The following is a 27,106-nucleotide window of genomic DNA, read 5'->3' on the forward strand; positions in this document are numbered from 1 at the left end:
GATTTAAAACCGTAAATGTGTCTCCAAAATGGAGCTCAAAGTCATTTTATGAATATAAATAATTATATATAGGTATCCGTGGAACCTGCATTATTGAGGCGATTCCGATAACCGATTCGTATACTTCAAAAACGGCCGATTGTTCCCGATTTTGATACCTTTTCCGATGTATTGGTACACCCTAATATATATACCTTAATCAAGCAAAGTTTGTCTGTATGCACAAACTAAACTCTTGGGTATTTATAATCACATCAAAAACTCTTGCTTCTCTCAATCTAAAAGGATGTTCCATTAAGGGAATTAGGGAGTCAGATACAATTTGAGTATTCAGTGAGTTGAATCAATTTGACTTCATTGAGTAGTTTTTTTGTTGTTTTTTTTAAATCTCGTTAAAGTAACATGGATTCAACTTGAGAGACATATAAATAATAAGATATATGTAATCCGTACAGTCATTTTTGATCTAAGAAATAACAATGCAGTTATATTAAAGAAATCTCGCAGGCGTTTTACATGCAGCATTGAGTGTACGCTTCATATTATGAACAAAAAGTAGTATATATATTAATAAAACAAAGTTTATCTGTATGTAAGTATGAAAAATAGTTACAGGGTGTACAGTAGATAATGTTCCCTGATGTATATTATATAGCATAAATAGGAAGAAAAGGGATACAATGCTCCCTGATGTATATCATATACCAATACAGTATAAGTAAGAAAAAAAAAGGAAGACTTAGTTCAATTCATATAAAATTTAGAAGAAATAAATGTGACTTTAGATGAGGATTAGCAAGGAGCTAAATTACTCTTTGGCTCATCAAATCATATTTTAAAAACATTCACAGGCTGTTAATTTCATTTATTACTCAACGTATGAACATGAAAAATGGAGAATAATACCAAGGATTGGTTTTGGAGTTATTTTTCATGTTATTAAAGCACAAAAATTGTATGTTTGTCGACGCTAAAAACTCCGGGCCAACCCAGGTACTAAACAGTCATTATTATATGAAATGTATAATAATGACTGTCTGTTACAATGAGCTTAATTAACGATTGTGTGTAGCTAAAGCTCAGTCAGGTAGTGAGGTCTTGAGACTAAAGTACTCCATGATTCATGGTGATATATTTAATTAATTTTTTCATGCTGTCTTTATTATTCTTTCATTCTTGAGGATCTTGAGAACATCTAAGTTTTGAAAAACGGAGAGCAGGACTGAGGATTTATGTGGGAGTTACAAACTATATTATGAAAGGAAAGTTTATCTGTTCATCAACGCCTAATACCTTGAACAATCCCAGATACTACCTCTAGTATATGTGCATATAAGTACTAGAAAAAGTTGCTTTTGAAGGCTACACAAACAATTGCATTTGGGACACAATTTAGCTAATAGGCTTGTATCGCTCCTTGACCAGGTCCCCTGAAACTGGAGGACATTGGGATCCACTTTAGTAGGTTATACTAATTTGGAGATGTTTGAACATTCAAATCGGTTCTTGAAAAGTCCCATATTTTAAAGTGCCTTCCCTCTGCCTTCATTATCACAAACATTCAATTAAAGTACCTATTTCAATTTACCAATTGAGTTTGTTTATTAAGACCTCAAGTCTTAGTTTGTCACTATTCATATTCTTAAGACTTAACTTAATTATTATTAATTCTTATCCACCGGCCTATTACAAAAGTCTTTCAACACTTCCCACTTGTATTAATCCTTAAACCTAATTCAGCACAGTTTTTTATATTTATATAGAAATGTATTCAATCTATAAATGATGCTTTCTATAGCTCGAATACATTTCTTCATAATGACCTCCTGGCCTACAAACTATATCCATATAGTCATTTTTCTATTTTCTCCATTTATTATTGACATATTATGCCTTAAGGTCCTCAATATAACTATGACATATTTTAGCAGGCTATATTTGCCACCATATCCAGGGTTGTTCAAGTAGATTTGGACCTTCTTTAACTACAACCTGAAGAATAAAGAAAGCATTTTACTCGTTTATTTCGATTTTAAACGACAGATGGTTGGCCACAGAGAAACTTAATGGCCCCTGCGTTTTTAAAACCAAGTTTCCGTCGAGCATCATGAGCCTTGGGATCATTGGGAGTAACGGCAGTGTAATCCCCCTCCCCCCTCTCCATCTATTTTGAGCAAAAGAGAGGTACGGTCCCGACAGGTTGTGTTAACTTCTGTCTGACCAAGGGCTTTGATGAAAGCTGAGGCAATGGCGTCGAGTTCATGTTTCAACAAAACTTGGCTCCTCTCACAAGGTCTGTAAGACCCAAAACTTGTTGAAAGAAGAGAAAATTTCATATGGGATCACAGAGCTGGCCTTCTAACTCCCCCCCATATGAATCCTATGGATGATTTATTTTAGAGGGAGTTAGAGAGGAAGGTCTCTGCCTATTAACACAACAACATCGACACCTTCAAGACCTCCTTCACCAAGTACTGGGACAAAATTAAGGGCGCGAGGAGAAGACGGGAGCGATACAGATGGCATTACGGAATTAAGAACATGGTTAATATGATGAATTGTTGCTGTATTTGAAAGGCTAGGAATCACTGCTCTTTTGTATGGTTATTTCTTAGATCAAATATTTAAACTCAAAAATAAACTTACGGATATCATACATACAAATCTAGAGGCCGACAAACTTGGATATATTAATATGAGTATATATTTACTATAGCATAGATAAATGACTTCATTTATATGTATTTAAAATTTAATTATGAACCATACCAACAATTCTCCTTGATGGGAGAAAGCCCCTATATTTCAAGTTATAGTTAAGTCCAAAGTATTGTGTCGAGTCTCAAGTCTTACTCAAAAGTCAAGTCTTTAAATATTTATATTGAGTTATCATATTGAGCTCATTTCAAGCCACTAATGTTAATTTATTTGTTCAATTGAGTCTTATGGTTTTTCTTGAGTCCAGTATAAATTAACTGTAATAAATCCAAATTAATAGCCACAACAAACCCTCAATTGAAAAGTACTCTGTCAAAATCCAGTCTTAGCTTTCTTGTACAAGTAAAGTAAATTTTGAGCTTGAGTCTTTGATACATATACTCGATGCGTGACCTTTGGATAAGAAGCAATATTTTATTCGTAGTAATGTAATTGCTCTTATTTAGATTTGTGCATATTATATATAACTAAAAAATATAACGATTAATGCTGATTTAACCTGGACTTCCTTTTCCATTTTAGGGCTATCCTCTTCAACTCCTTTCCGTGACAGTAAGAGGCGTACCCTCCATGCACATCTGTCTTGACTTCATTCCTGAGCTCCTAAGTCAACCCAATTTGGAGAAACAAGTCTTTGCTGTAGATCTCATTTCTCATCTGTCCATACAGTATGCCCTACCAAAGTCCTACTCCACTGCACGACTCGCCATCAATGTTTTGTCTACTCTTATATCTGGTAAGATTAATATATGTTCATAAAGTATTATGTGCAGGGGCGTCCGCAGGATTATATTTTGGGTAGGGCTTGGTGTTTAAAATTTTTTAGGAATAAAATCGAAAAATTCAATTTTTTGAAAAAAAAAATCGAAAGCCATAGCTATATAAAGAAAATTAAATTTTTTAGAAAAAAATTCAAAAAACTAAATTTCAAAAAATTTAATATTTTAATATTTAAAAAGTTTCAAAAATCAATCCGAAACTATTCACAAAACATAAATTTTTTTTGGGAAAAAATTCAAAAATAGAATTTCAAATATTTATTTTTTTGGAAAGAAAGAGAAAATATAAATTTTTTTCCTCTGCTGCATAATTTTCCCGAATGACGGGGGAAAAAATCTTTTATTTGGGGGGGTACAGCCCCTCATAACCATACTCTGCGGACGCCCCTGATGTATGTTCATTAGGGATTACATGGTTGCTCTCTTCAGGATTTCTTCCTTTGGCCACATTTAAGACTCTTAAATTGAAGCTGAGTGATTTAGTTTTAGTTAGTTTGTCTATGGAATTATGCACAAAGTACGTACACTGTAGTTTGGGGGGGGGGAAGTTTCAAACGCAAGTTATAATTAAGGATGCCATTTTTGTAAAGAAAAAAATGAGCGTGAGGAGAAGGCGGGAGCGAGACATGGAATATTACTGAATTAAGACCTTTATTAATATCAGCTGTCTGTTATATGATTTTTGGTTAAGAAAATGAATTACTGCTATAAAGAGGAGAAACTTCTACATTAAAAATAGCGTTAGTGCTCGAGAAATATTGTAATTATATTCAAATTCTGATAAAGAAAATCGATATTTTTCAGATGAAAAGTTAACTTCAACTATATTCTTCTTATATCCGAAGTATTTATCTTAAAAACACAATTTTTTTATACTTATGTATATGAGCAATTTTGAATCTCCCCATTTCAAGGGGACCAGTGTTTGATTAGATCCTCTTTTTTGGTATATGATATATATCCGAATCACATTGAAAAACAATGTGAAATGAATTTAAAAATAAACATACAGAATATAAATGTTCGATTTGTACCTATAAAAGGGAAAAATCACACAAATCTTCATATTACGTTCTCAATTTGATAACACACATGACATCATCGACAATTCATCTATTGAACTGCTCTATACCAAAATTTTATGTAACCGATCCAGACGGATCGAATCCAAAGGACTTAATTAGCAGGGACGTCCATGATTATATATTTTTGGGGGTAGAAGGTTTTTGGATTTTTTAATTGAATTTTATTATCATTCCTGGATGAAGGTTACATTTATACTGATTTCGCAACAATGAATGACACAATTTAATAATTATTAGTTATTATAAGAATTGTCGCTGTAGTACCAATGGACATTTTGTTACCTACACTGTATTTCGCAACCTCTTATCTTAAAGGAAACAAAAAAAATGCCCAAAAACAGTTGGTAGTTAGTCGATGAGGTGCTTTTGGTTGTCCCTCACAGCGCTACGTCACTAACACAAAAATTTACTCTGCGTTTAATTGTCAGATGTCGACGTTTCTTCGTCCTTACCTGTAATCGTTGCTTTTAATATTGATTGGTCGTATTCGAATTAGTTCATTATAAGCTGTGAACAATTATCAACTATTGTTGGATAATAATTCCATAGTTACGAAGAATTAGCTTTCTATTCCCTTGGATCTTTTTCAAGATCTATAAAAGTTCGAGTACCCGAAGCCGATTGGGTTTCTCGGATCTTTTCGCTTAATAAAAGTTAACTTATACTGTACACAGGTAGTTCAGATGCGGGCCCACTGACGTCCTATCTCTAACGCTGATTGTACCACACGTCCTATTTTTTGGAAATCAAAAAAAGATCGTTGGTCACCCTACTCAGCTGACATTTCGTTGACATATGGCAAGCTATATGCAAGTAGAGATCAACAGATTGTTCACTATGAGTTAGTATGATGTAGAACATTTTTATAGCTTTATGCCTGGGTATGCTATTTGATCCATTAATTGACATATATTTGTACCATTCTTTTTTTATGTTCGGAATTTAATTGTTAATAGCATATACCAGTTTGTAGTTTATTGCTCAAAATTTGAATGCAAGGATAGAGTCAAGGTAGTTTATTGCTTTTATATTAGCAAGTAGAAATAATAAACTACATTTGTGGAAATCGTAGATTTGTCGTCTAAGACAGTTATCACCTTTTTATTCCTGGTTCACAGTTTGAGACGGTTCTAAAAACAATCAAATAAAGAACAAACCGAAAAAAATCGTTCTCGAATCGAGTCTTAACTCTATTAACAATATGTAAGAGTTGAGTATTTTATTGTTTGTAGGATAATATTAGGGAGCATGAAATGCCCTAATGTTCATAGATTGCAATACCTAATCTGTCAATTATCAATTTTTGTGGTATAAACATATGCGAAAGTTGTTTGAAAAGTACGTACAAAATCCGAGAGATGGCACTACTGGTGCGTCTCGAGGTTATGTTCACTTAGTAGCATTTTTTCGAAGAAAAAACACCAATTTTCAGACAGATATTCCTTTCTGATTGATAATCGTTTGAATCGAGGAAGTGGAGTGATTTTCAAAAAGAATCACTAAAAAGAATTTCGTGTGTTGATTAAACTTTTCATTGTTATTGCTTATCAAAAATTAAGATGTGTAAAGTTCGAATTTTTAAGTTCAGGTTCAATTCGAGCTTGCGTTAGGACAATATTCCCATTTTTAAGTTCGGTTTTTGGGAAATTTGAACATAATATGTGGCTTGTCAAAACACTATTCTTATCAAGTCTTTGGAAGCCTTTCTGAAGTACCGGATTTCGTTGTTACTCCTGTATATATAAGCGCTGGGTGGCCACTCAGTACCATCGCCAATTTGGCTGATTTTTGCAGAGATTTTTCTATACCCATTGGTCTTATTTGAGAAAATAGGTGATGGAAGTCTTATGAAACACCCCTTAAAATAATATGCACTGCCTAAAAAACGTAGCTTGCTGACTTATAAATACATATATTTCTAGTCCCCCTAATCTATGTATGTAAGTGAGTGGTCTGAAACGTTTCTGACCTCAACGTGAAGATAGCACCATTTGTAAATATAAGCTAGTCACATATATCTATCATCTGTTGATACTTTCACACCAAAGTTTCAGGCATTTGGGGCATGCAGTTGTTATGTAACAGGCATTTGAGTGAGTTGAGGCAAGTGTTGATTGAGACTGTCATTAATATAAAGAATTGTTGTGTTAAAATTTGACGAGTCTCAGTCAATCCAACTCGGAGTAATTGAGCCAAAAACGAAAAGTGTACTGTGAAGAATTATTTTGCAGGAAAAAGCTGGGAAAAGCCTGTACAAGTTGGGATTAATTTGCAAAATAAATAAACAATTCAGAAAAAAATGTATTTTATCTTTGTTAGGTCGGAAACTTTTCAGGCCACCCTTGTAAGCACCTATTTACTATGTGTACTTAGTCACTGTCCAGCAGGTAATCATTATCCATCCACAGCCACATTCTTTTTCTTTAGTTGAAGAAGAATAACTGAAGGAGGGGAAGATTCTTTCATTTACATATATATTCATAACATAACTAAGATTCTTGGCTCATTTTTTCTATTTTCAACAAATTATGTAGCAGAGAACAAAATTTAATATTTAAAATTTTCTGTGAGTAGGTATGGATTTTTGATTTTTTTTTTCAAAAATTCAATTATTTGTAAATAACGATGGATTTATAATAAAAAATCAAAAAAATTTAATTTTTTGTGAGTAGCTATTGATATATGAAAAAATTTCCCAACAAATTTCATATTTTCAAATTTTTTAGAAATTTTTTTATTTAAAAAATATGATTTTCTGTGAGTAGGGATGGATTTTAGAATTTTTTTCTTCAAAAATTCAATTATTTGTAAACAACGATGGATTTATGTAAAAAAAATCCCAATAAATTACATTTTTTGTGAGTAGCTATTGATATATGGAAATTTTTCCAACAAATTTCATATTTTCAAATTTAATAGAAAAATTTTTATTTAACAAATATGATTTTCTGTGAGTAGGTATGGATTGTGAAACTTTTTGCCTAAAAATTAAATATTTGTAATTTAATTTTTGAATTTTTTCCCCAAAAAATTTAATTTTCCTTGAATAGTTATGGATGTTTGTTATTTTTTCTAACTTTTTGTGAATAGCTATGGATTTTTGGAATTATTAACTAAAAATACCCCCAAAAAAAAAAAAAAAAATAATAATAATAATAATGTATATATTATCCTGCGGACGCCCTCTTAGTCGTACCAAAAAAGTTGCGTAATAATTATACACACATAAATAGGTACTACTACATGAGAAGTCTTATGTATGTAGGCATATATATGCTTCACTTTTTTTTTTTTTTTTTTTTTTTTTTTTTTGATTAATAAATGAAATTCCTTTCGGCTTGAAATTTGAGACATTTTAATAGGTCATTTCTCTTCTCCTCTCCCCTTCACTAACTTACTTGTTTAGTTACTTAGTAGAAATACATAATGAAACATTATGTACTTATAAGAACGACAGCATAGCTCTTTGTATGATGTATTCTTGTTGCCCTTCAGGCAATTAATATATGTATAGAGAGAGAGAGAGGTAAAGGAATGGATAGACAAATTACCATCATGATCGATTCTCTATGAATTGCAATTAACTCCTCTTGAATGGATAATCATAGGGGGATCAAGAATAAAAACAAATATGATGTGTAATTCAGTCACGAAATATGATGAGACAATTTATTTACTTATATTTGTGGTCAAAGGAAGGAAAAACAAAATGATTTATGACTTTCCTTAATAGACCTCCTCTCATGGAATTCTTTTAACGTGTCGTTCATTTATTTATTTTTAGTGATAACTGTGGAAGAGCGCCGTAGCCTTATGCCCCCCGTTCTCCCTTCATTTGTCCGCATATGCAAGGCATTTCCACCCCTAATGGACGACGCAGTCTCTCTACTCCTTCAATATGCACGGATTTCTCTCAACGAAGCATCCATGAATCGCCACTATGTCTCTGGTGAAGAAGAAGATTCAATTAATGGGATGGGCATCCCTCCTTTGGAGGACCACAATAAAAAGCCTTCTTTAGAGGATAAAATCGTGGCTCTGAGGGATATTATGGACTATAGTGGTCAGAAGAATAAGGAGGGACGGTGTTCCTCTCTATTATCAGAGATTCAAAAGACGTTGAATGACATTGTGGAGAATTCCCTTTTGGATAAGCGGATCTTTTGAAGAGATTTGCCGCCAAATTTTTTTTTGTCTCATTGTTTTTTGTCTTTTTTTATTAAGACAAAAATGTGATGAATATTTTTGTATGTACCCTTACTCAAACAATATGAATTTTCTTTGCAATCCTTTCAAATAATAATAATAAAACCATGGAAAAAGGTATCATCCAATTATTAAAGCTCTGTTGTCATTACGTACTTGCTCTTTTCCTCAGTATGAGCATGATAAATGTGCCCTCTTTTAAATGATAAATATTTCTGCGTCAGTGGACATATTATTACTATTATTGCCAGAGATTTTCAGCCCCGGTCAGGTAGTTTTGCACGACCCTGACACTAAAAACGGGTCTACCCACATTTTTTCTGTTTTTTTTTACTTTTTGAGTATTGTTTCTTCTTTTCGTTATTGTTATTATAGAAGAAGAAGTTTTTCTTCTTGGGCGTCACTGCGATGGCCATTCTTCTCATGTATGTATTCGCGTTTCTATATATGTTCTATGTATGCGACGATTAGACATGGAAAGAGAGAGAGAGAAGTTTTCTTCTACTAAGACTTGGAATAAATAGTATGTATAGTAGTAGCATTAGGGTACAAAATATTACATCTATAAGCAGTAGAACTTATACATATATAGTCTTGTGTGTGTGGAAACTTCTTTCTCAAAAAGTAAAGTAAAAAAAAGCGCGCCTGTAAAAGGTTTTTCATTTTTCAACTACACCATACATTCTATAGATGAACATTTTCGTTGTGTATGAAAAAATTTACTTCTTAGTTTCTAAATATATGTGTGATGTGATAGTCTGTACAAAGAAAAAAATTGACAAAAACCAACTTTTTTTTTGAAGAAACGAAACGCCAAAATATACACACCCGTCTGATGTAATCAAATTCATTGAACGCTTCCAAAAAAACCTTCCTAATTACTCCAACATTGGTTATAATTCCTCGTCAAATGTGATATTATTGCACTATTCCTCACCACCTATAATGAAATAAACATTAAGAGTGCTGCGATGGGAAGGCGAAAAATTATTATTTATAATAATAGTTTAATTTGTCGTCTCTCCTTCTGTTGTTGGTAAATTAGTATTCACTATTTGGAGACAACAACTATCTCTACTCCAACATCAGGAATAATAACAATAATAATAATAAACAGCATACGTGCTTTTGCAAAAGAATATAATTGTTGTTATTAGTTTTTAAAAAAAAATTAAAAAAATTTAGCGGTGTAAAGTGGAGAGAGATTAGAAAGCATAAATTGTGGACCCAACAACACTGCTAAAAAAAAGGAAGACGAAGAATAAAAATAAAAACGGAACCGAGGTCATGCTGTTATAAGTAATATACTATAATGATTAAAATCAGCTGAGAAGGAAGAGAAAGAGTGGGAAAGAAGAATAAGTAAAAGACGGAGGCTGGTGGAAGCGGAAGATTTTCATTGATCGACAACCATTCCTCTTTACATTTGCTGCCTTTTCTTCTGGTAATACATATAACAAACGTAATAGTCCTCATTTGAAGGAGAGAAAGGAGAAGGGATTTTGTGAGTGTGTATGTGTCTGTTGTGGAGAAATCCTCTTTTTCCTGATTCGTTTTGGCCATTAACTGCCTTAAAAAAATTCTCTTCCTTAAATCGCATTTTAAAATATATATATATATATACAGCATGAAAAACAGTTTTTCATGCAATTAAAATCATAAAAAAAGCCGTCATTCATTATTTTTGCAATATAGATTTGACGAAATTGGCATAGAAGAACAACGCAAAAATCAGTGAAACCGTGCCTTTTAAAAATTGTTCCTCGTAATTAAAGGAAACATATATTAAAAAAACATGTGAAATTCTGGATCATAAAAGGAAGAAGAAAAAAAATAATACTCATAAAAAATAGAAAGGTAAGTTGTAAAAAAAAAAAAAAATACTCAAATACATAATAGTAAATAATAATCATAATGCCCCCCTCCCCCATATTTTATGATAAATTGTTCTTCCGGGAGTTAACGGCCGCAATGAAAATGAAAAACTTGTAGGAAGGCCTCTACTTCTGTGGTTATGTACATAGAAGGATTTCGTATACGTTTGATCAAATAAGTATGTCCCAATAATGGCTTTGAATGGTTCTTCTCCATACTTTATTTAATTTATAATTAATATGTACAGCTACTACTTAAATAATTATCTTAATACTAATATTTCTCTTTTTCTATTTTTTTTTTTTTCCTCTCTTTTCCTTAACAACCTTCTTTTTTCCGGCCTCTTCTTGAAAAAAAAAATATATATACATATATAATAAAAAGTAGTAATGACAGTTTCCTACATTCTGAAGTATTTCAAGTACATTTACATATAAATAAATCTTTAACTGTATTTTTCTACAAAATAACCCAACCATCAACTCATTACTAATAGCGACAGCCATCATGGAGGATAAGGACGGGTAAGACCTTTATTTTTGTTGATGTTTTGGTCCTCTGTACAATATATATACTCGACTTTTAAAACTTTTCTTATATGTTATATTTATGTGTGTACAAGTTGCAACTTAAAAATAATGGTAATATTTGAAAGATGGTGCAGTTTTTGAGTCTTTTAGTATAAAATGACATATACCGGGTGGTCCATTGACATCTGAAATCTTACTAATTCAAAAATCAATGAAGATTCTGTGATTGAGAGGAATTAATATTCCAATATATTAAAGCATAAACAATTAGTTACAAAATTTAAAAAATATGACCTCTTTATCTTACGTACGAGTTGAGAAAATTACACTTGAACGTGATGGACGAATTTCCATTCTTGCACTCCCAGTAGTTGGGCGTCTCCAAGACCACTTTTACGACGTCAGCAAGTCCAAAACGTTGGAGAGGAAGAAGGTCTCTATTAAAAAGGCCAAATTGGACAACGAGGAGTTAAAGATAATAGCCATTAATGATGAAGAGAGCTCAGACATTCATCTATTTGTAGTAATAATTTTTGTTGAAATTCTTATGTTAATAAATTATATCGTGTTGAATTTTCAATATTTAAAGTGTTCAGATTTTAATGGATCACTCGGTAGAGCGTTTTCTGATGACGTTGGCATTGCTCATGTCGGTCATTTTGGGGGTCTTAACAACCGTGTTTATAACAATGACAACTTTTTTTTTTTTTCATTAAAAGGAATGGAAAATGGGAACTTATTAGATGTCAAAATGAGACTTTTAAATAAAAGAAATCCTCTATCAAAAATCTGTCCCTCTATTACCTTCTTTGATTATATATCTGACCCAAAAATGTGTTAAAATATATATTTTATTAAACTTATTACAATCTTATTTCATATACATTTAAAAATTTCAACTTTGATCCCCCCAAATGAATGAAATTTATGAAGTCAGGGAAACACTCAAATTAATTTTAATCCATCAAAATGAAATATGTACTCAATTCCCATTAACTCTCATAATAGTGTCCCCTAATAACATCCAAAGATAAAATAAACTTAATTGTGGTGGAAGTGTTGTTAGCAATAAAAATAATTTGAAAAAAAAATTCAAAAATCAATAACTATTCATAGAAAGTTAAATTTTTTGGAAAAAAAATTGAATAATTATATTTCAATATTTAGTTTTTGCTCTGCTGCATAATTACCCTGAATGACCTTTTTAATTAAGAAAATAAATCTTTCAAGAAAATATTTTTACACCTCTTTTCGCGATTATTTTTTTTCATCTTAACGAAAAAATGATCAAATACACCAAAAAATCTATCATTCGTGGGAAGGAGTTCCAACCACTCGTGTCCACCTCCTATGGACACCTCTTGAAGCATTATCTTTTAGCTGAGTGAATTATGATCTGCAAAGTGCCGTTGAGTGTTTATCCTAGTAATGAAAATATGGAATGTTGCAATTAAAAAATGCAAACTTTAATTTGTGAGATATTATTATTATAGTTACGACTTGTACAGACAAAAAAAGTTTCTTTATTCTTTTTAAAGAAATGGGGATTTCACTTTAAATTATTTAATAATTTAAATTTAATTTTTTTGCACAAAAGCAACCGAATTGTTACTGTTGATTCTCATATCTTTTTACCCTATACAATATAATAAAAAGACCATGGTATGGAGCAAAAAATCACTCAAATGAATAAAATCATCTTCATTTTAATTATTACGAGTAATTGTAATGAAAAATGTATTTAATTCTAATTATACTAAAGCTATATCGACAAAGGGTCATTCATATATTTGACCCTTGTTTGTAATACACATATATTTTAGGTCCAATCTGCTATGATGTTTATAGAGTTATAAACATGAGTTGATTTTTTTTCTCTACAGGTTTTTTTATGCAGTAGTTCCACTAACATACATTATTATTAAAAGTTTAATATAATTATTAGTGCTGGGGCTCGGTCTGTAAATCCTGGACCGCCTGAGACCTTTATGAGTTCGGTCCAACAAAAGCTCGGTCTGGACCGGTCTCATATAAAAATTCTGTCTAGATAGGTTCAAAGGAAAAATTTGGTCGAGTTCGGTCTCAAAAGAAATCCGTCTAGGCCGATTTTACAGATAACTATTTTATAACATGACATCATATGTTTTTTCAAGTACAATGACGTTATAAGAAGTTTAAACAGAGATAGCTCGGATTAATTTTGATCCTGCCGTCTCTTATATGTATACAGTATTTGTTCTAGAACCTATCGTGTACTTTTGAGGTTTTTTTTTTGAAAAAAAATGAATGACAGTTGATTTAGAAAAACATATAAGACCGGCAAAAATCGGTCCATAAAGTGAGACAGAGTCTAAATCGGTCTACAAAGTGCGACCGAAAAATCGAGTCAAATCGGTCTAGAAAACATCACTTAAGACCAAACCGAAGAAAAAATTCGTTGCTGGACCGAGTATCAACACTGATAATTAGTGTTGGACTCGAGTGAAATTTGAACTCGAAAAAATGTGTAGCTTACCAAATTCCACAATTTTCTGGAAATAAATATAACAACTTCTGCAAAATTTGTCTTTAATCAACCCGGAATCAGGATCATTACTCGATATATTTGAATGACGATGAGTCAAATTTTTAGCTTATTCAAGAGGACAGTAAAAAAACTGCATTCAGACGTTCTTTTCTTATTTTAAGAGGGGACATTTCTAGTCTCGTTAGGTATAACTTGAGTACTGAAGGGTATAAAACGGTACTAGGTTCAACTGATATTGGAAGCAGTACTTGCAGTTTCCCTACGCCATAAAAAAATGACGCCTAATGACGTTACCCTTTACATCTCCAACCCTCAGAAAATGAAAAAAATAAAAATACAAATGATTTTATTTATGAAACGTCCTCAAATTTATGAAACAAAAATCCAGCGACACCCTATAAGTCCTCTGAACAACATTTTTGTTTGATATTTTTATTAAAATGTATCGAAATACCGATACTTATTTTAGTAGCGTAACCAGTACGAAAATTATACAAAAACTTGAATTCAAAAATGTTGACTCGAATCTAACACTAAATAGAATAAATGAATATTTATGAAAATATAATTAGTTGTACTAAAGTAAATTCTTTTCTTTTTACCCATGTTTTCTTTTAGAGACAAGCCAGAGGAGAAAATTGAGGGAAATGACGATGAGGAAGAAGAACCTTTATTGGTAAAGGAAAGTGGTGAACAAAATAATAATACTTGTAACGACAGCCCTTCTCATAATACTCCTTTGGAGGAAAAGGAAGAGCCATCAGAACCACTGTTGTCCTCTTCTTGTTCTTCTCCTGAGTCTAGTTCAGTACTTCAGGAGCAGCAGATCCTGAATAGCACATCCTCCTCTCCAACTCAAAATAACTTTATCGGCCCACCTTCTCATCCCGAAGACGAGGACCACGAGGAAGGAGACGGAGACCACAAAGTAATCGAAGAAGAAGTGGATCAACAAGAGAGTGAAATAATCAAAGAGTCCGATCCGGATCATGATAATGAGGAACTCCTTCCCTCTTCAAAAGAACAACAATATAATGGAGAACGGAGTAGCAATGATAGTAATAGTCGAATCAGCTCTCCCAAAGAATCCATATTATTAGAACAACAGGAGCAAGAAGAAGTAGACGGGACTCTTAGTGAGTGCTTATTAGAGGATTCTTCTAAAATGGTTCAAGTAGAACAAACAGCCTCTCCGCAGCAGCAGCAGGCTCTTGAAAAACAAATATCCCTTGAAGAACCCCCAATAATTCATGATCCTACACCGCCGCCACCTATAGGAGCAAATGATCCTCAAATCTACTCCCCCATGCATTCTCATCACCCTCAACAGGATCCGTACAACTCCTTCTCTCGACCTTCTCCTGAAGAGGAAATCTGTGGTGGTGGAGCTGGAAGTGGTGCTAATAGACATTACAGCAACAATAACTTTAATAATACCACTCCTAATAATGGTGGAGGAGGCTACTCATCCTCACCCAATGCTGGAGGAGGACCCTATCCACCACCACCACCACCACCACTCTCATCCATTCATCCGCATCAAAGGCCTTTTCAACATCCTTCATTTCAGCATCCGTATCATCCTCACATCCCTCATCATATTTCACAGCAGCTCCACACTCAGACCCTCCCGCCACCGCCCCATCCCTTGCTCCTCAACAATAATAATAACAAAGACTCACAGCGCAACGGGGGTGAAGCGGATATCTTCATTGATGAAGAGCATGAGGACGCGGGAAGAGAGGAAATCGATGGGTAAGTCAGCAATTTATGTATTGAATTTTATATGTATAAGAAAATGTACTATGTGACCTCGTACTCCAAATGGAGTCTAGATGTGTATGTACTCTCTGATGAATTAGTATCGTTCATTTCTATCAAGAAACTCACTTTAATCGTCCATCCTCATAGTGAAAGAATGATAAATTAATTGATTTTATTTAAATAATCCTATAATCAGTGTCGAATTAAGTATCATAAATCAAATAAAGGCTAACCTTTTGGACATCTCAAATTACCTCAGACATTTGTAAACAAATATTTATGTCTATAAAATCGTGCAGGGACACATTGCCGAAAAACTTTTTGTGGAATGGTATATTTCCGAACGACATATTACCAAATAACCATTTTGCTGGAAATATATATATTATGATGATTCATTCTACAATACAATGTAATTACAGGGGTTTTTGCAGTATGTGGCCTGTAGGGGATTTTTCGCACCCCCCAATATAATCGTGCAATTTCCCCTGAATTAGGACTCCCATTTATGTTATTCCAAAAAAAGTTAATTATTAGCCCCAAATTGCAATAATTAAGTGTTCATTAATTCATAATTCATTGATTCATTTATATACGAAGATGCTTCAATAAATGGCTCGAACTGCTATAAGAACTCTTGTAACAAAAATCATGATAATCACTGTGTTACTTCGCCAAAACAAAATATACATTGTATTTGTTGTCAACTATCGATGTTTGGATTTCTGACAATTTTTCTATTACTCTTCAAAAGGGGATTTTTTCTCCTTGTGCAGTGTAAGTTTCTCGTCCAATGACAAAACCATCTTGAGAATTATAGTGTTGGAGAATATAATTAATAAATGAACACTTAATCATTGGAATTTTTGGCAAATAATTCACCATTGTATGGTTTAAATTTTGAGTAACATGAATATAAATTATAATGACTTAGTATTGCAAAATGAATCGTCAAAAAAATATATTTATTATTTTTTTCGGCAATGTGGTCATTTGGCAAAAAGTTTTTCGGGAAAGTATTTTAGAACCATATAAAATATCTGGCTCCATGAATAATTAAATGTAGGATTATATTGATCCTTATTTAGGACAGAGGTAAAGTCCAGTCCCACTTGTCGGTTCTTACAAAAGGTAAAATCGATCTGTTGTGACGTCATTGAAGATGTTTTACCTTGTTTTAATTATTCAGTTGTAATAGAATAATTTATATAACTGAATTTAAATAATATATATTTGTGTTATATTCAAGACTTGACAGTCATTAAAATTAGCCATTAGCCAACAGGGCTAGTCAATTATTTTTTTCAATAGTCCTTTGAAAAATTGACTAGTCAAGAATACCGCAAAATAGAAAGTACCTATGTACTTGGTGTATGTATATACGGAGATATTTAATTGACTTAGATTTGAAGGGAAACTCTTATACAATACCGTTTTGTCCAATCAGAAATAAGGGCACATAGCGCTTTACTGAATATATTAAATAGATCGGTTGGTTCTGCAATTGAAATTTACATAGTATTCCAGGTTTAGAAATCTCAAAATTGTTCAAAAAAAATTTCAAACTACACAAGAATTAAAATATTGCGAAATTTGCCTTTTCAAAATATTTTTTAAAATCAAAAATAACCCGTAATATTTATTTTCAATGTATATTTGACGGCTGAGACGTTGACACAGGGGAATTTCTTATTATTTGAGCCCAAAATTGCCTGTGTATATGCTGTATTTTAGGTACGGGATTATGTAGCCAAACAGGCTTGATGCAGTCCACACTGCGTCAGCCCTACTGTTTTGTTACTAGCCACAGGCTAGCGTCTCTGCTGAGCCCTGATTATATGGCAGTATAATGGAAATAATCATATTTTTTGGAAGATATGTGCAGTGATCTTAATACATGACTCAAATCTCTTATATGGCTTATTAAACCATTGACATTTTTAGTAAAAGTTCCAAGGACCAGTCAAAGACTGGACCTAATTGACTCAATACTAACTAAATGTGTACAAATATACGAGGGAGGGGTGTGTGAAAAGTTTCCAACCTAAAAAAAGATACAAAACATTTATCTCAACTTTATTTTTTAACATAATCTCCTTATAACTTAAACACTTGTCTTAGCAAAGCTTTCACTTATGTAACCTGTCCCAATAGTACTCGGCGTTTTTCTCTGTAAAATAATCCTTCACAAGACGCTTTTTGGTTTTTTGGTTCAATTACTCCGAGTTGGATTGACTTAAACGCCTCAAATTTTAACACAACTAGTCTTATTATGTCTGCTATTCTTTGAATACATTTAAAGGTTACACTTTCCAAAAAAAAAAAAAAATGCTTAATAATAGCTGTATACTCAACAGTCACATCAATTCACTCAAACGAATGTACCATAAACCTGTTTGTCCAAAATAGCTGAAACTTTGGTGGGTAACTGTCAACCGTTAGGAGTGCTGTCATCTTATCGTTGAGGTCAAAAACTTTTCAGACCAATCTTGTATATATGTACATATTGAGAATTTCTCCTTTTTTTTTATTGATTTTCGTTCAAGATTGTTTTAATGTTTACTTCCTAGATATAAAAATAAGCCTGTAGAATTGCATAGAGAGCCACCCTGTTCTTTTTAATTACTTGTTGTTATTGATTTTTTTTTCTTTTGCTTAAGCTAAAAAATATATACTAATAATAAAAATTAACTAACTAACTAAAATAAACGAAAAAGTGGTTTTTCGTCTTGAGAAAGGAAGAAAATATTGTGAACTACATTTATATAGTGTAAATTTCACCAACTGTTCTTTAAGATTCTATTAGATATAAGGCTAAACATACATAGACTATATGTACAATATATGTACAAGACAGAGAGTGAAGGAGAGAAAGACGAAGATGTTTGAACGAAGAAACACACACTTAAAGAAAATAATAATAATATAAAAAAGTTTGTAGTGACCTATATGATGCGCACAGCTTTTAACGAAAAAAATGGCCCTGCACACACACAATGATAAAAAACGTTCTTCTTCTTCTTCTCTCTTTCTTATTTACTTATCATATTTCAATCTTATCTGAAGTGTTTTTTAAGCAGATTTTCCTTTTTCATCTATTTATTTTTTTAAATCTTTAAAAGGGTTTTTTTGTTTTTTTTAACAAAAAAAAAACAAAAAAAGAAGATAGATGGATAGATAAATATATAATCTTATTCTACTATGTAGGTACTAATATTATCAACTAATATATGTTAAAACACTCAGTTTTATGACGATTGAAAAAAAAAAGGGATCAAAAAAGAAATAAATGACTAAGATAACCATAAATATATGATTGGGGATAGAAGGTATGTGCAATCATAATTGGGGTCATAGGGCGTCAAAATGTATTGCGAGTGGTAGGTCAAAGTACGAGTATACAGTCTTGCAGAATAAATTGAGTGCAAGTTTAAGGCCACCAAGATCAATAATGAATGGTTCTGGAGAATACTTTATTTTACAAAAAAGGAGCATGAAACAATTTTGAATATTTTTTTATTGTATATGCCCTCCTCTAGCTTCAAGGACAGCTTCCACACGAGACCTGAAAGCTTTAACGGACTTTAAGATCTCCACAGCGCCTATAGAGCTGGCACTGGACCTGATGGACGACTTCAGGGCCTCCACAGAGTTTAGATTGTACAGGCCTTCCCTCCAACTTTCCCAAGTGCAGTGATCATTGGGGTCAGGGGGTGTCGGAATGTATTGCAAGTGGGAGGCAAATTATATAATGGTGACGTTATCAGGGGCGTCCACATTATGTTGAGGGAACAGGGAGAAATGGAGTTCCACTGATTAAGTATAAGTAAACATTTACTCCATCTGAACTATTAGTCGTCTTAACAGTGCGTATGCCTACGTAAAGTATATTTCCTTCTCTAGGAACGACGCGGACGCAAACCTACACACATTGAGTTCATGAGAATCATTTCGGTTTTGTCCATTGAGCTACGTCGTTTTATTTTTTTAAATTTTCGAATTACATTTTTAAGAAAAGATTAACTATGAAATAATAACCATTACCATTTTTTTTTTTTGAGTTGGGGGCTAAAATTTGTAGGCATTTTCCTTGGATCACATTTTCCTGGGATTTATCGGGGTTTTACATTTCATTACCACGGTTTTGATAATTGGGAGGACTCTGATTGGATTGACTTTGGATGACTTGCCATTAATAGACTGACAATTACTACTACTGAAAAATTATTGAGGTCCCCAGTGATTACGGCCCTACTCCTTTGGGAAATTCTCGTAAATACCTTATTTAATTATTTCATAATACGGGATAATATAATACACCTGGTGAATTCAAAAAGATACTAACTTTGAACGAATAATCTTTTTTTTCCCGATAGTTTTTATTATTTTTGGTAAAGACGAAATTAGTTTCCACTTGTCAGAGTGCATATTTGGGGTTTCTCTCCTAGGATCCCAATTTAAGGAATAATGTTTCGAATGGTGAAATGAAACTTTACTAGAACAACAACATTATAAGTCAGGTCGTGTACTTTACAATTCGGCAAACCCCAGCTCTACCGAAAATAAGCTAGTTCATGACTTACTATTTTAAGTTTTTTTTGTTGTGGGTAGGATCGGGTTACGGAATTCAAAAAAGCACACTATTTGTGTTAAGATAAAAATAATGAAAATGATAATTGAGTATATCGACTACATTAAAATTTATTATTTTTTTCTTAAAATAGAATAAGAAATATGGACATTTTACAGTATATAATTATTATTTAGTAACTGTAGTCCGGTATTACCCGGTTCCTGTAATTTCAAAAATTCTTTGCTGGGATCTTGCTCAAAGTTTTTTCACTGGGAATGAGAAACCTTTTAGCTCTGTGATCAAAATATTTTATGAAAATCGTTTTAAACCTTTATAAACGGAAAATTTTAATCGCGTTGACAGCCTGACTAAGACACATCTCGTGAACCACATCATTTGTACATATTAGTGTTGAGAATTGGTCCGATATAGATTTTTCCCCCATCTGTCTTAAGAGGTTTTTTTTCTAGACCGGTTTGGACCGATATTTCGGGCAAGAATGGGGTCTTAGACAGTAAGACTGAAATTTAATCGTTTTCAAATAGTGGAGTGATTTTGTCACTCTCCCTCTGTGGACCAACTTTCTCCCCATCTTAGTTATACAAGTTACACACATTTAAAACCCTTTAACTGCATATAACGTCCTTTTATACGTGTTCAAAATGTAGAATGAAACAAGTTTGCAGTCATGAACAGTTCATCTCTAAAATTATTTTTCTAGATCGAAGTTTAAATGAAACCGATTAAGACAAATATTTTTGTTAAACTGATCTCGGTCGAACTTCTTTATAGGACATAATTAGTTTAGTCCAACAAAATTTTTAACTATTTCAGATTGCCCTAGGATTTCTAAGCTAAACCCACAACCTTTGTACTATGTGTAAGGAATGAAAAAGATTTAAAGTAATCCAAGGAGTTCCGATAGGCAGTTATACGCAAGAATCAGTACCATAAATTCGGATGGGGAAAAGATTATTTGATTTTAATAAGGCATTGTAGAACTAACAAAACATTGATAGCCGCAAGATGGCAAGATGGTTATTGTATTTTAGATCAGCAATCGTTAACTGGTGGTGGTGCCCATATGTAAGTTGCTGGATTATTTTAATATTATTCAACTAAGGTCGATAAACCTATAAAACTAGCCAAACTTGAGGGATCGAGGGAGCAAATGTTCCATATTTTGTTCTTTTTAGAAGAGGGAACCATTAAATCTAATTGTTTTCGTCTAAGTCTTGATCAGTGGCGATCTGGCTCAACTTTCTCAGAGGGGACTGATAAATGATATTACCACCCCAATACTGTAGGCTTTCACAATCAATTTTCATTTTTGATCAGAATTGATCTGTTTTATACAGATATAAGGAATATATTATTGTACTTCTTTTTTAAACAAAAAAATCTGATCTTTTTTCTTGTATTTTGCTTCTCTTTTTTTTTAATTGCAATCATATCTATATTTTCTGTTTCTTAAAATATTCAGCCTGGAGGGAGGGCTCAGACCTGGCCTTGACAATGTGATCAAATTAAACCAAGATAAATTCTGAAGGGTAGAGATGAGTGTCATCACAATAACAATATGTTGCACCGATTCCAGTTCTAAAATTAGTCCCGTTATTCTGATTAAAAATATATAATAAAAAATGTCATGTACTTCGAGCTTTTTTATTTTTTTTATTTAGAGGTGGTGAAAGGGACCTAGCTCAGTTTTTGGATGACGTATTATAAATACAATTTTTCAACTCATAAATAAGGTGGTCAACGTTATTAGCGTGACTCTAATTTAATATACATAGGGGGGATCCAAAACTTGTAGAAACATTTGATGACGATTTTAACACCGTCATTTTTAATTACGAGGTATCATTACGCAACCAAACGATAGGTGAAACAAAAATAAACAAGTTTTTTGATACCATGTCTCTAAGGGTCAAAATGTCGGAGCAACAAGGAAAAGGGCAACGGGTGTGCATCTCATCCGTACCGGTTCAGTGCTGAGAAGACTACAGAGGTAGTTGGTATCTCCATACGGACTGCTTACATCATTAAAAAGTCCTTTAAGGATCACTCTCTCCCATACACACGAGAAGAACCAAAACTTCTGCAATCAACAATATGGCTGACTCCTGGCCTGCTTCCAGTCCTGACCTCACCCCCCCCACCTGTACTTTGAAGTTTGTGACGCTGGGAAGTTGAAACTCTGAGCTGCCATCATGGCAGTGTGATACGCCATGGATACGTCTTTCATCTTGAAGAGCTGTCAATCTGTTCGGTATTGTGTCGAGGCTGTTATTGCTAATAAAGAAGGACATAATGTTTAAAAAATTATCTAAATTAAGCCTACTACAAATTGGTTGTGAGTTGTCTTTTCTTGATACTATAAAAATTACATTTTAGTGTTCCCACTCTGTAATACCGTTTTAAAAGCCTCAATACCTTGGACCCACTATTGTACTCGTATACGAAATACCACTACTCGGGACCAAGAAGTACGTATTATGTACGATACCACAAGTACATATTAGTGATAGATCTCGGGTATATAGCGCAACCTTAAATTCATTCCCGGTTTTATCTAATTGAGAAATATACTAACCAAAAAATTATGAAAACAAACGGTTTAATTTTGAAAAAAGAATCATAACCACCCGAATCTAAAATGAAACCCTATAATACCTCATTCGAACCCATAAATATTCAGATCAAATTATTCAAAGAAACAAAGAAAAACGTGACATCATACATGATTAAGCATAATCATCCCTTTAGTCAAGTGAAGTGAGCTACTCAGTCTTGCGCATATCTACATCGTTATGATAATATCCTCTTATGTTATATATACTCGTAGTAGGTACCCCGATACATTAACAATACATGAATGCGAATTAAAAGAAAAGATATTTCTATGCCATGCACCGCACAGTTACATAACATCCAACCATTTCTCCCATGAAGAACTTTTGGAGAGTTTGTGTGTGTGTGTGTTTTGAAAATATTAATATGATTTGTATGCCTAGCTAAGGTTAAAAAAAAATCATCATCATATTTCGTTTTTTGCCTCTTCAGATGATGCATTTTCACTTGAATCCCACGCATGAAGATCCCGCCCAGCATAGAGCATACAAAACATGAAAGAAAGAAAAAAGAAGATATTTCAATAGATCTTATATTATACCAACATATATATAATATATATTCACACATGAGAAATAAATGAAGTCATTCCCCCATTACTCATTAGGTAATTGAAGAAGAAAGGGACATCATTTATCCTAATCATATGATTATGTACCTTGAACAGTATAATTATCTTTATAAAAACGGAGTACAGAGTAAATGGATCGTTAATTGATAATTATACTTTAATTGGATTTTATTTCTGAAAAATATAAGAGAAGAAGAAGAGTAAAAAAAACCTCCTTCGGAAGAAAAGGAAATAAAGAGGAAGGAAGGAATGTAAAAGCTTCATTTTCTTAATGGTTTGAAGAATAAGGAGCAGAGAAGAAAGAAGAAGGCATTAATTCAATAAACTCGATTTATCTATAATTCAATGTACGTTGTAGAATTTGTAAATTCTTCCTTTTACCTACGTCTTACTTACTTAATCAATGGATATGTCTATATATATATATATACCTTTATAATAAATGGCAAGGCCTGTGATACATTCAAGGGAAATGGAGTGGGTAGAGAGGTTTAGTGGTGGGACGAGGAACATGATGATGATCGAATGAGAGCTTGAGGAGGGGGAGGGTTAAATAAAGAAGAAAAAAATAACTTATGACGCAATCTCATCCTATCCCTAAAATAGTAGGTTGGCGAAAAAGTAATCTCGTATTCTTCGCTTTATAAGAAGTGTTACTTTCAGCCAAGTATGCACCGTTCAGTTCAATAACTTGTTGCCAACGAGAATACATCTTCATAATGCCCTTTTCGTAGAAGCCATTGTCCCTACTGGCAAAGAAGAATCGGACAACGAATTTTCATAGGCCTCTATTGAGGCCAAATTTTTACTCCCAAGCACGTTGGCTATAGACAGCAACAAGTGATAGTCACTTGGTTCCAGGACCAGACTGTAGGAATGAAGAATAAGAACTTCCCATCCGACCTCCCGGAGCTTCTGGGGCGTAATCAAAGATGCGTGCGGACTGGCGTAGTCTTGATGATGTATTTTTGTTTGCTATTCACCAAATGTTGACCGCTTCGATTCTATCACAAGGTTCAAACGGTCGAATTGGTCTCGGTAGAGTGCAGAATAGAGCGGGGGGAAAAATCGCTCGAGCCAGGGTTGTGCAATACGAACCGAAAGAGTATCAACTCCGTATACATTGCAAATTTTCATGGTTGCTTTTGACGAGTTTATTCCTGTGAGACATCCATTCTCGACGCATGATAATTCTGGAATGAACTGACCAAGTGCAATACTGTAAAAAAGTATTTGTAGTATCTACTCACACCTTTATTACACCTTATCGTATGATTCGATGTGACGAATAATGATCAAGATATACTTAGTTAAAAAATGTAAATTTTATATCTAGAACAATTATTTGTTTAAATTGACTATGGCTTAAGTATAATTCTCTGGCGGTTTTGAATTTGAATTTTTATAGCTGGATCTCCTCTTTCCTATATTATTCATCTGTGTACACATCATACCTCGACTGAGCTGTGTCCTCTACATCAAGGGTCAACTACTTCAATCTTACTCTCTGTTTTTCATGGGCACACTCACACACACTTAATAAATATTTAGAGTTTCTCTCCTTAAGAATATAATCGTAATAATTTTGTCTCCAGATACACAGTGCTTGTATCACTGGAAAAACTTCTAGGATATTAAATGATAAGTATGAGTGAATGATGCCAGGGAATACAGCTACAATTTCCACGATGTAGTCACTGTCACGCCAAACCTCCTTATAACATTTACATTTTCCCTCCGCTATAGTTTGAATTTTTCGACCGAAATTGCAACTTCCTCTTAGTTTTTACAATGGGTGTGTTAACTTATATTCCTTTGTAAACAAAGCCACAGAGAGTAGCGCTGTCTTGTGGGGAAATAATACAAATCCAAGAATGAAAATATTATTTAATAGAAAGTAACATCTTCGTTCTTTTCTCAAATAGAAGTTCAAAACTCTACTCAGCATCCACCATTTTTAAACAAAAAGCTACAAACTGACACACCACCTTGCGGATAATATATATTTTTTAGTTTGCCAATGCCCTATTGGAGATCCTGTCAGGTTTTGATGGGGTAGAGGGCGCCATATTAGGCATTCCTGTAGGTACATCAAAAAGTATCTATAATTAGTGTCATATCAGTCCATTTAATCTCGGTCCGGTCAAGTTCAGTACTGCATATTCGTCCTAAAACTGATAAAGTTCTGTCCTTGATGACATCACACAAGTTTGTTTCTTCTTGTTTTATCAGTTCTAGTAATGACAGTCCGAAGGAATGATAGGACCGATCCTTAGAGTGGACTGCACCGAATAAATAAGTGCTGGCGCAAAACTGTTCACAACACGACTAGTCTATTGATGCATGGCGCTAGTATCGCAACAAAACTAAATAGGATTTTAAACGATAAGTATGAGTGAAAACATTATTAAATATAAAAAATCCAAGGTGGTAGCAAAGTTTATATCACTAGCAAGTGAAGTTTGAATCTTCTCTCAGTGTTTACATTGGAGATCCTCTCAGATTTTGATTGGATAGAATGGCCCTAGTGGCTATTCTTGTACATCAAACAGTCTCTTATATGCTGGTAAAATAATAGTATATCATGGTGTTAGAGCTCTGTTCATCATTCTGATTAGTAATGAAACGGTTTAATTTATAATTTTTTTTATTTTTATACTTAGTCATCCTTTGCTGTATACGTATTTTACAATGTATGTATGAACGTACTAATGATTTAGGTTGACATTGTTGTTGTCGTCGACGTCGTTAGAAAGTTAAGAAGGAGCAGGGGGGGGGGTCGTTCTTAGAAGAAGTAACAGAAAAACGTTTGAATATTCTTTTCTTCCTATTTAAAGAAGAAGAGAAAAAATACTAACCTGAGTGATTTATATTCGCAGTATTAGGAGAAGAAGAACGCACGTACATACTTTGAAGTGTACGTATGGCTTACATACAGTCGAACCTTACTCTCCTAGTTTGTTCTCATTTTCTGCTAATACAGTTTCTTGTCCATATGTATGTATATTTGAGGAGTCCCTGAGCCATATGAGGTAAAGGCTTTCTACAACCATTTCCCCTCTTCTTCTCCTACACCATACATATATGGTGTACATAGCATATATGTATAGAAGAAGAAGGAGGAAGAGTGAGGGAATGAGTTGGAGGAGGAGGATTATATAGATATTTGATATACGAGTGACGTTTGAAAAGTCCGTGCAAAGTCCGAGAGATGGCACTACTAACGCTTATAAAGGTTATTTTTAGTCAGTAGCATCAACTTTCAGACGGATCGGTCAATTTCTTTGTGTTTGGCATTCGTTTGATTCTAGGAACGGTCTTCGCCTTTTTTGTCTCATATTCCACCTTGATAACCCATTGTTTAGATGGTTGTTTGGTTTCAGGACTGTAGTGATGTATCCATGTTTCATCCACAGTGACTATACGACGCTTAAAGTCCTACGGATTCTTCTGGAACAACTGCAAACCGTCCTTGCATCACTTCACACGATTTATTTTTTGGTGTAGCGTGAGCATCCAAAAAGCAGATAGCTTTGTCATGTCAAAATATTGATGCAAAATATTATATACCCATTCATTCCTAATGCCCAAAGCACTAGCAATCTCACGCACCTTCAGTCTTCTCCCATCCATCACCATATTAAGGATATTATCAATGATTTCTGGAGTAGTAACCTCAACAGGGCGTCCAAAACGTTTAGCGTCACATGGCCCATATGGCAACTCCAAAAAAAATTGAAACCACTTATAAACTGTTCTAACTGAAGGTGCAGACTCCTCATAATGTTTATCAAGCTTCTTGTTTGTCCCATGAGGCATTAGCCCTTTCATAAAGTAATGTTTA

General features: G+C 33.3%; 2 protein-coding genes across 5 annotated transcripts in view; both read left to right on the top strand.

Moving 5' to 3' along the window:
• IntS2 (integrator complex subunit 2) overlaps positions 1–8,924 on the top strand; it is a 48,408-nt gene extending 39,484 nt beyond the window's left edge. Inside the window, 2 exon segments of the mRNA XM_040723939.2 lie at positions 3,241–3,454; positions 8,367–8,924. Of these exon segments, the coding sequence (XP_040579873.1) occupies positions 3,241–3,454; positions 8,367–8,749 (597 nt within the window). The 3' untranslated portion in view covers positions 8,750–8,924.
• Positions 8,925–9,272: 348 nt separating this feature from the next.
• The window catches only part of Tdg (Thymine DNA glycosylase), a 39,934-nt gene continuing 22,100 nt past the window's right edge, over positions 9,273–27,106 (top strand). The window contains exons 1-4 of one of the 4 annotated variants that reach the window (XM_040723540.2): positions 9,468–10,232; positions 10,484–10,645; positions 11,048–11,187; positions 14,339–15,475. In XM_040723540.2, the coding sequence (XP_040579474.1) occupies positions 11,171–11,187; positions 14,339–15,475 (1,154 nt within the window). In that variant the 5' untranslated portion in view covers positions 9,468–10,232; positions 10,484–10,645; positions 11,048–11,170. Of the gene's footprint in view, positions 10,646–11,047; positions 11,188–14,338; positions 15,476–27,106 lie in introns of all 4 variants that reach the window. The other 3 variants (XM_071893000.1, XM_071893002.1, XM_071893001.1) reach the window with 3 other exon arrangements.

This window comes from Lepeophtheirus salmonis, chromosome 13 (genome assembly GCF_016086655.4).
Source record: "Lepeophtheirus salmonis chromosome 13, UVic_Lsal_1.4, whole genome shotgun sequence".
Lineage (NCBI taxonomy): Eukaryota > Metazoa > Arthropoda > Copepoda > Siphonostomatoida > Caligidae > Lepeophtheirus > Lepeophtheirus salmonis.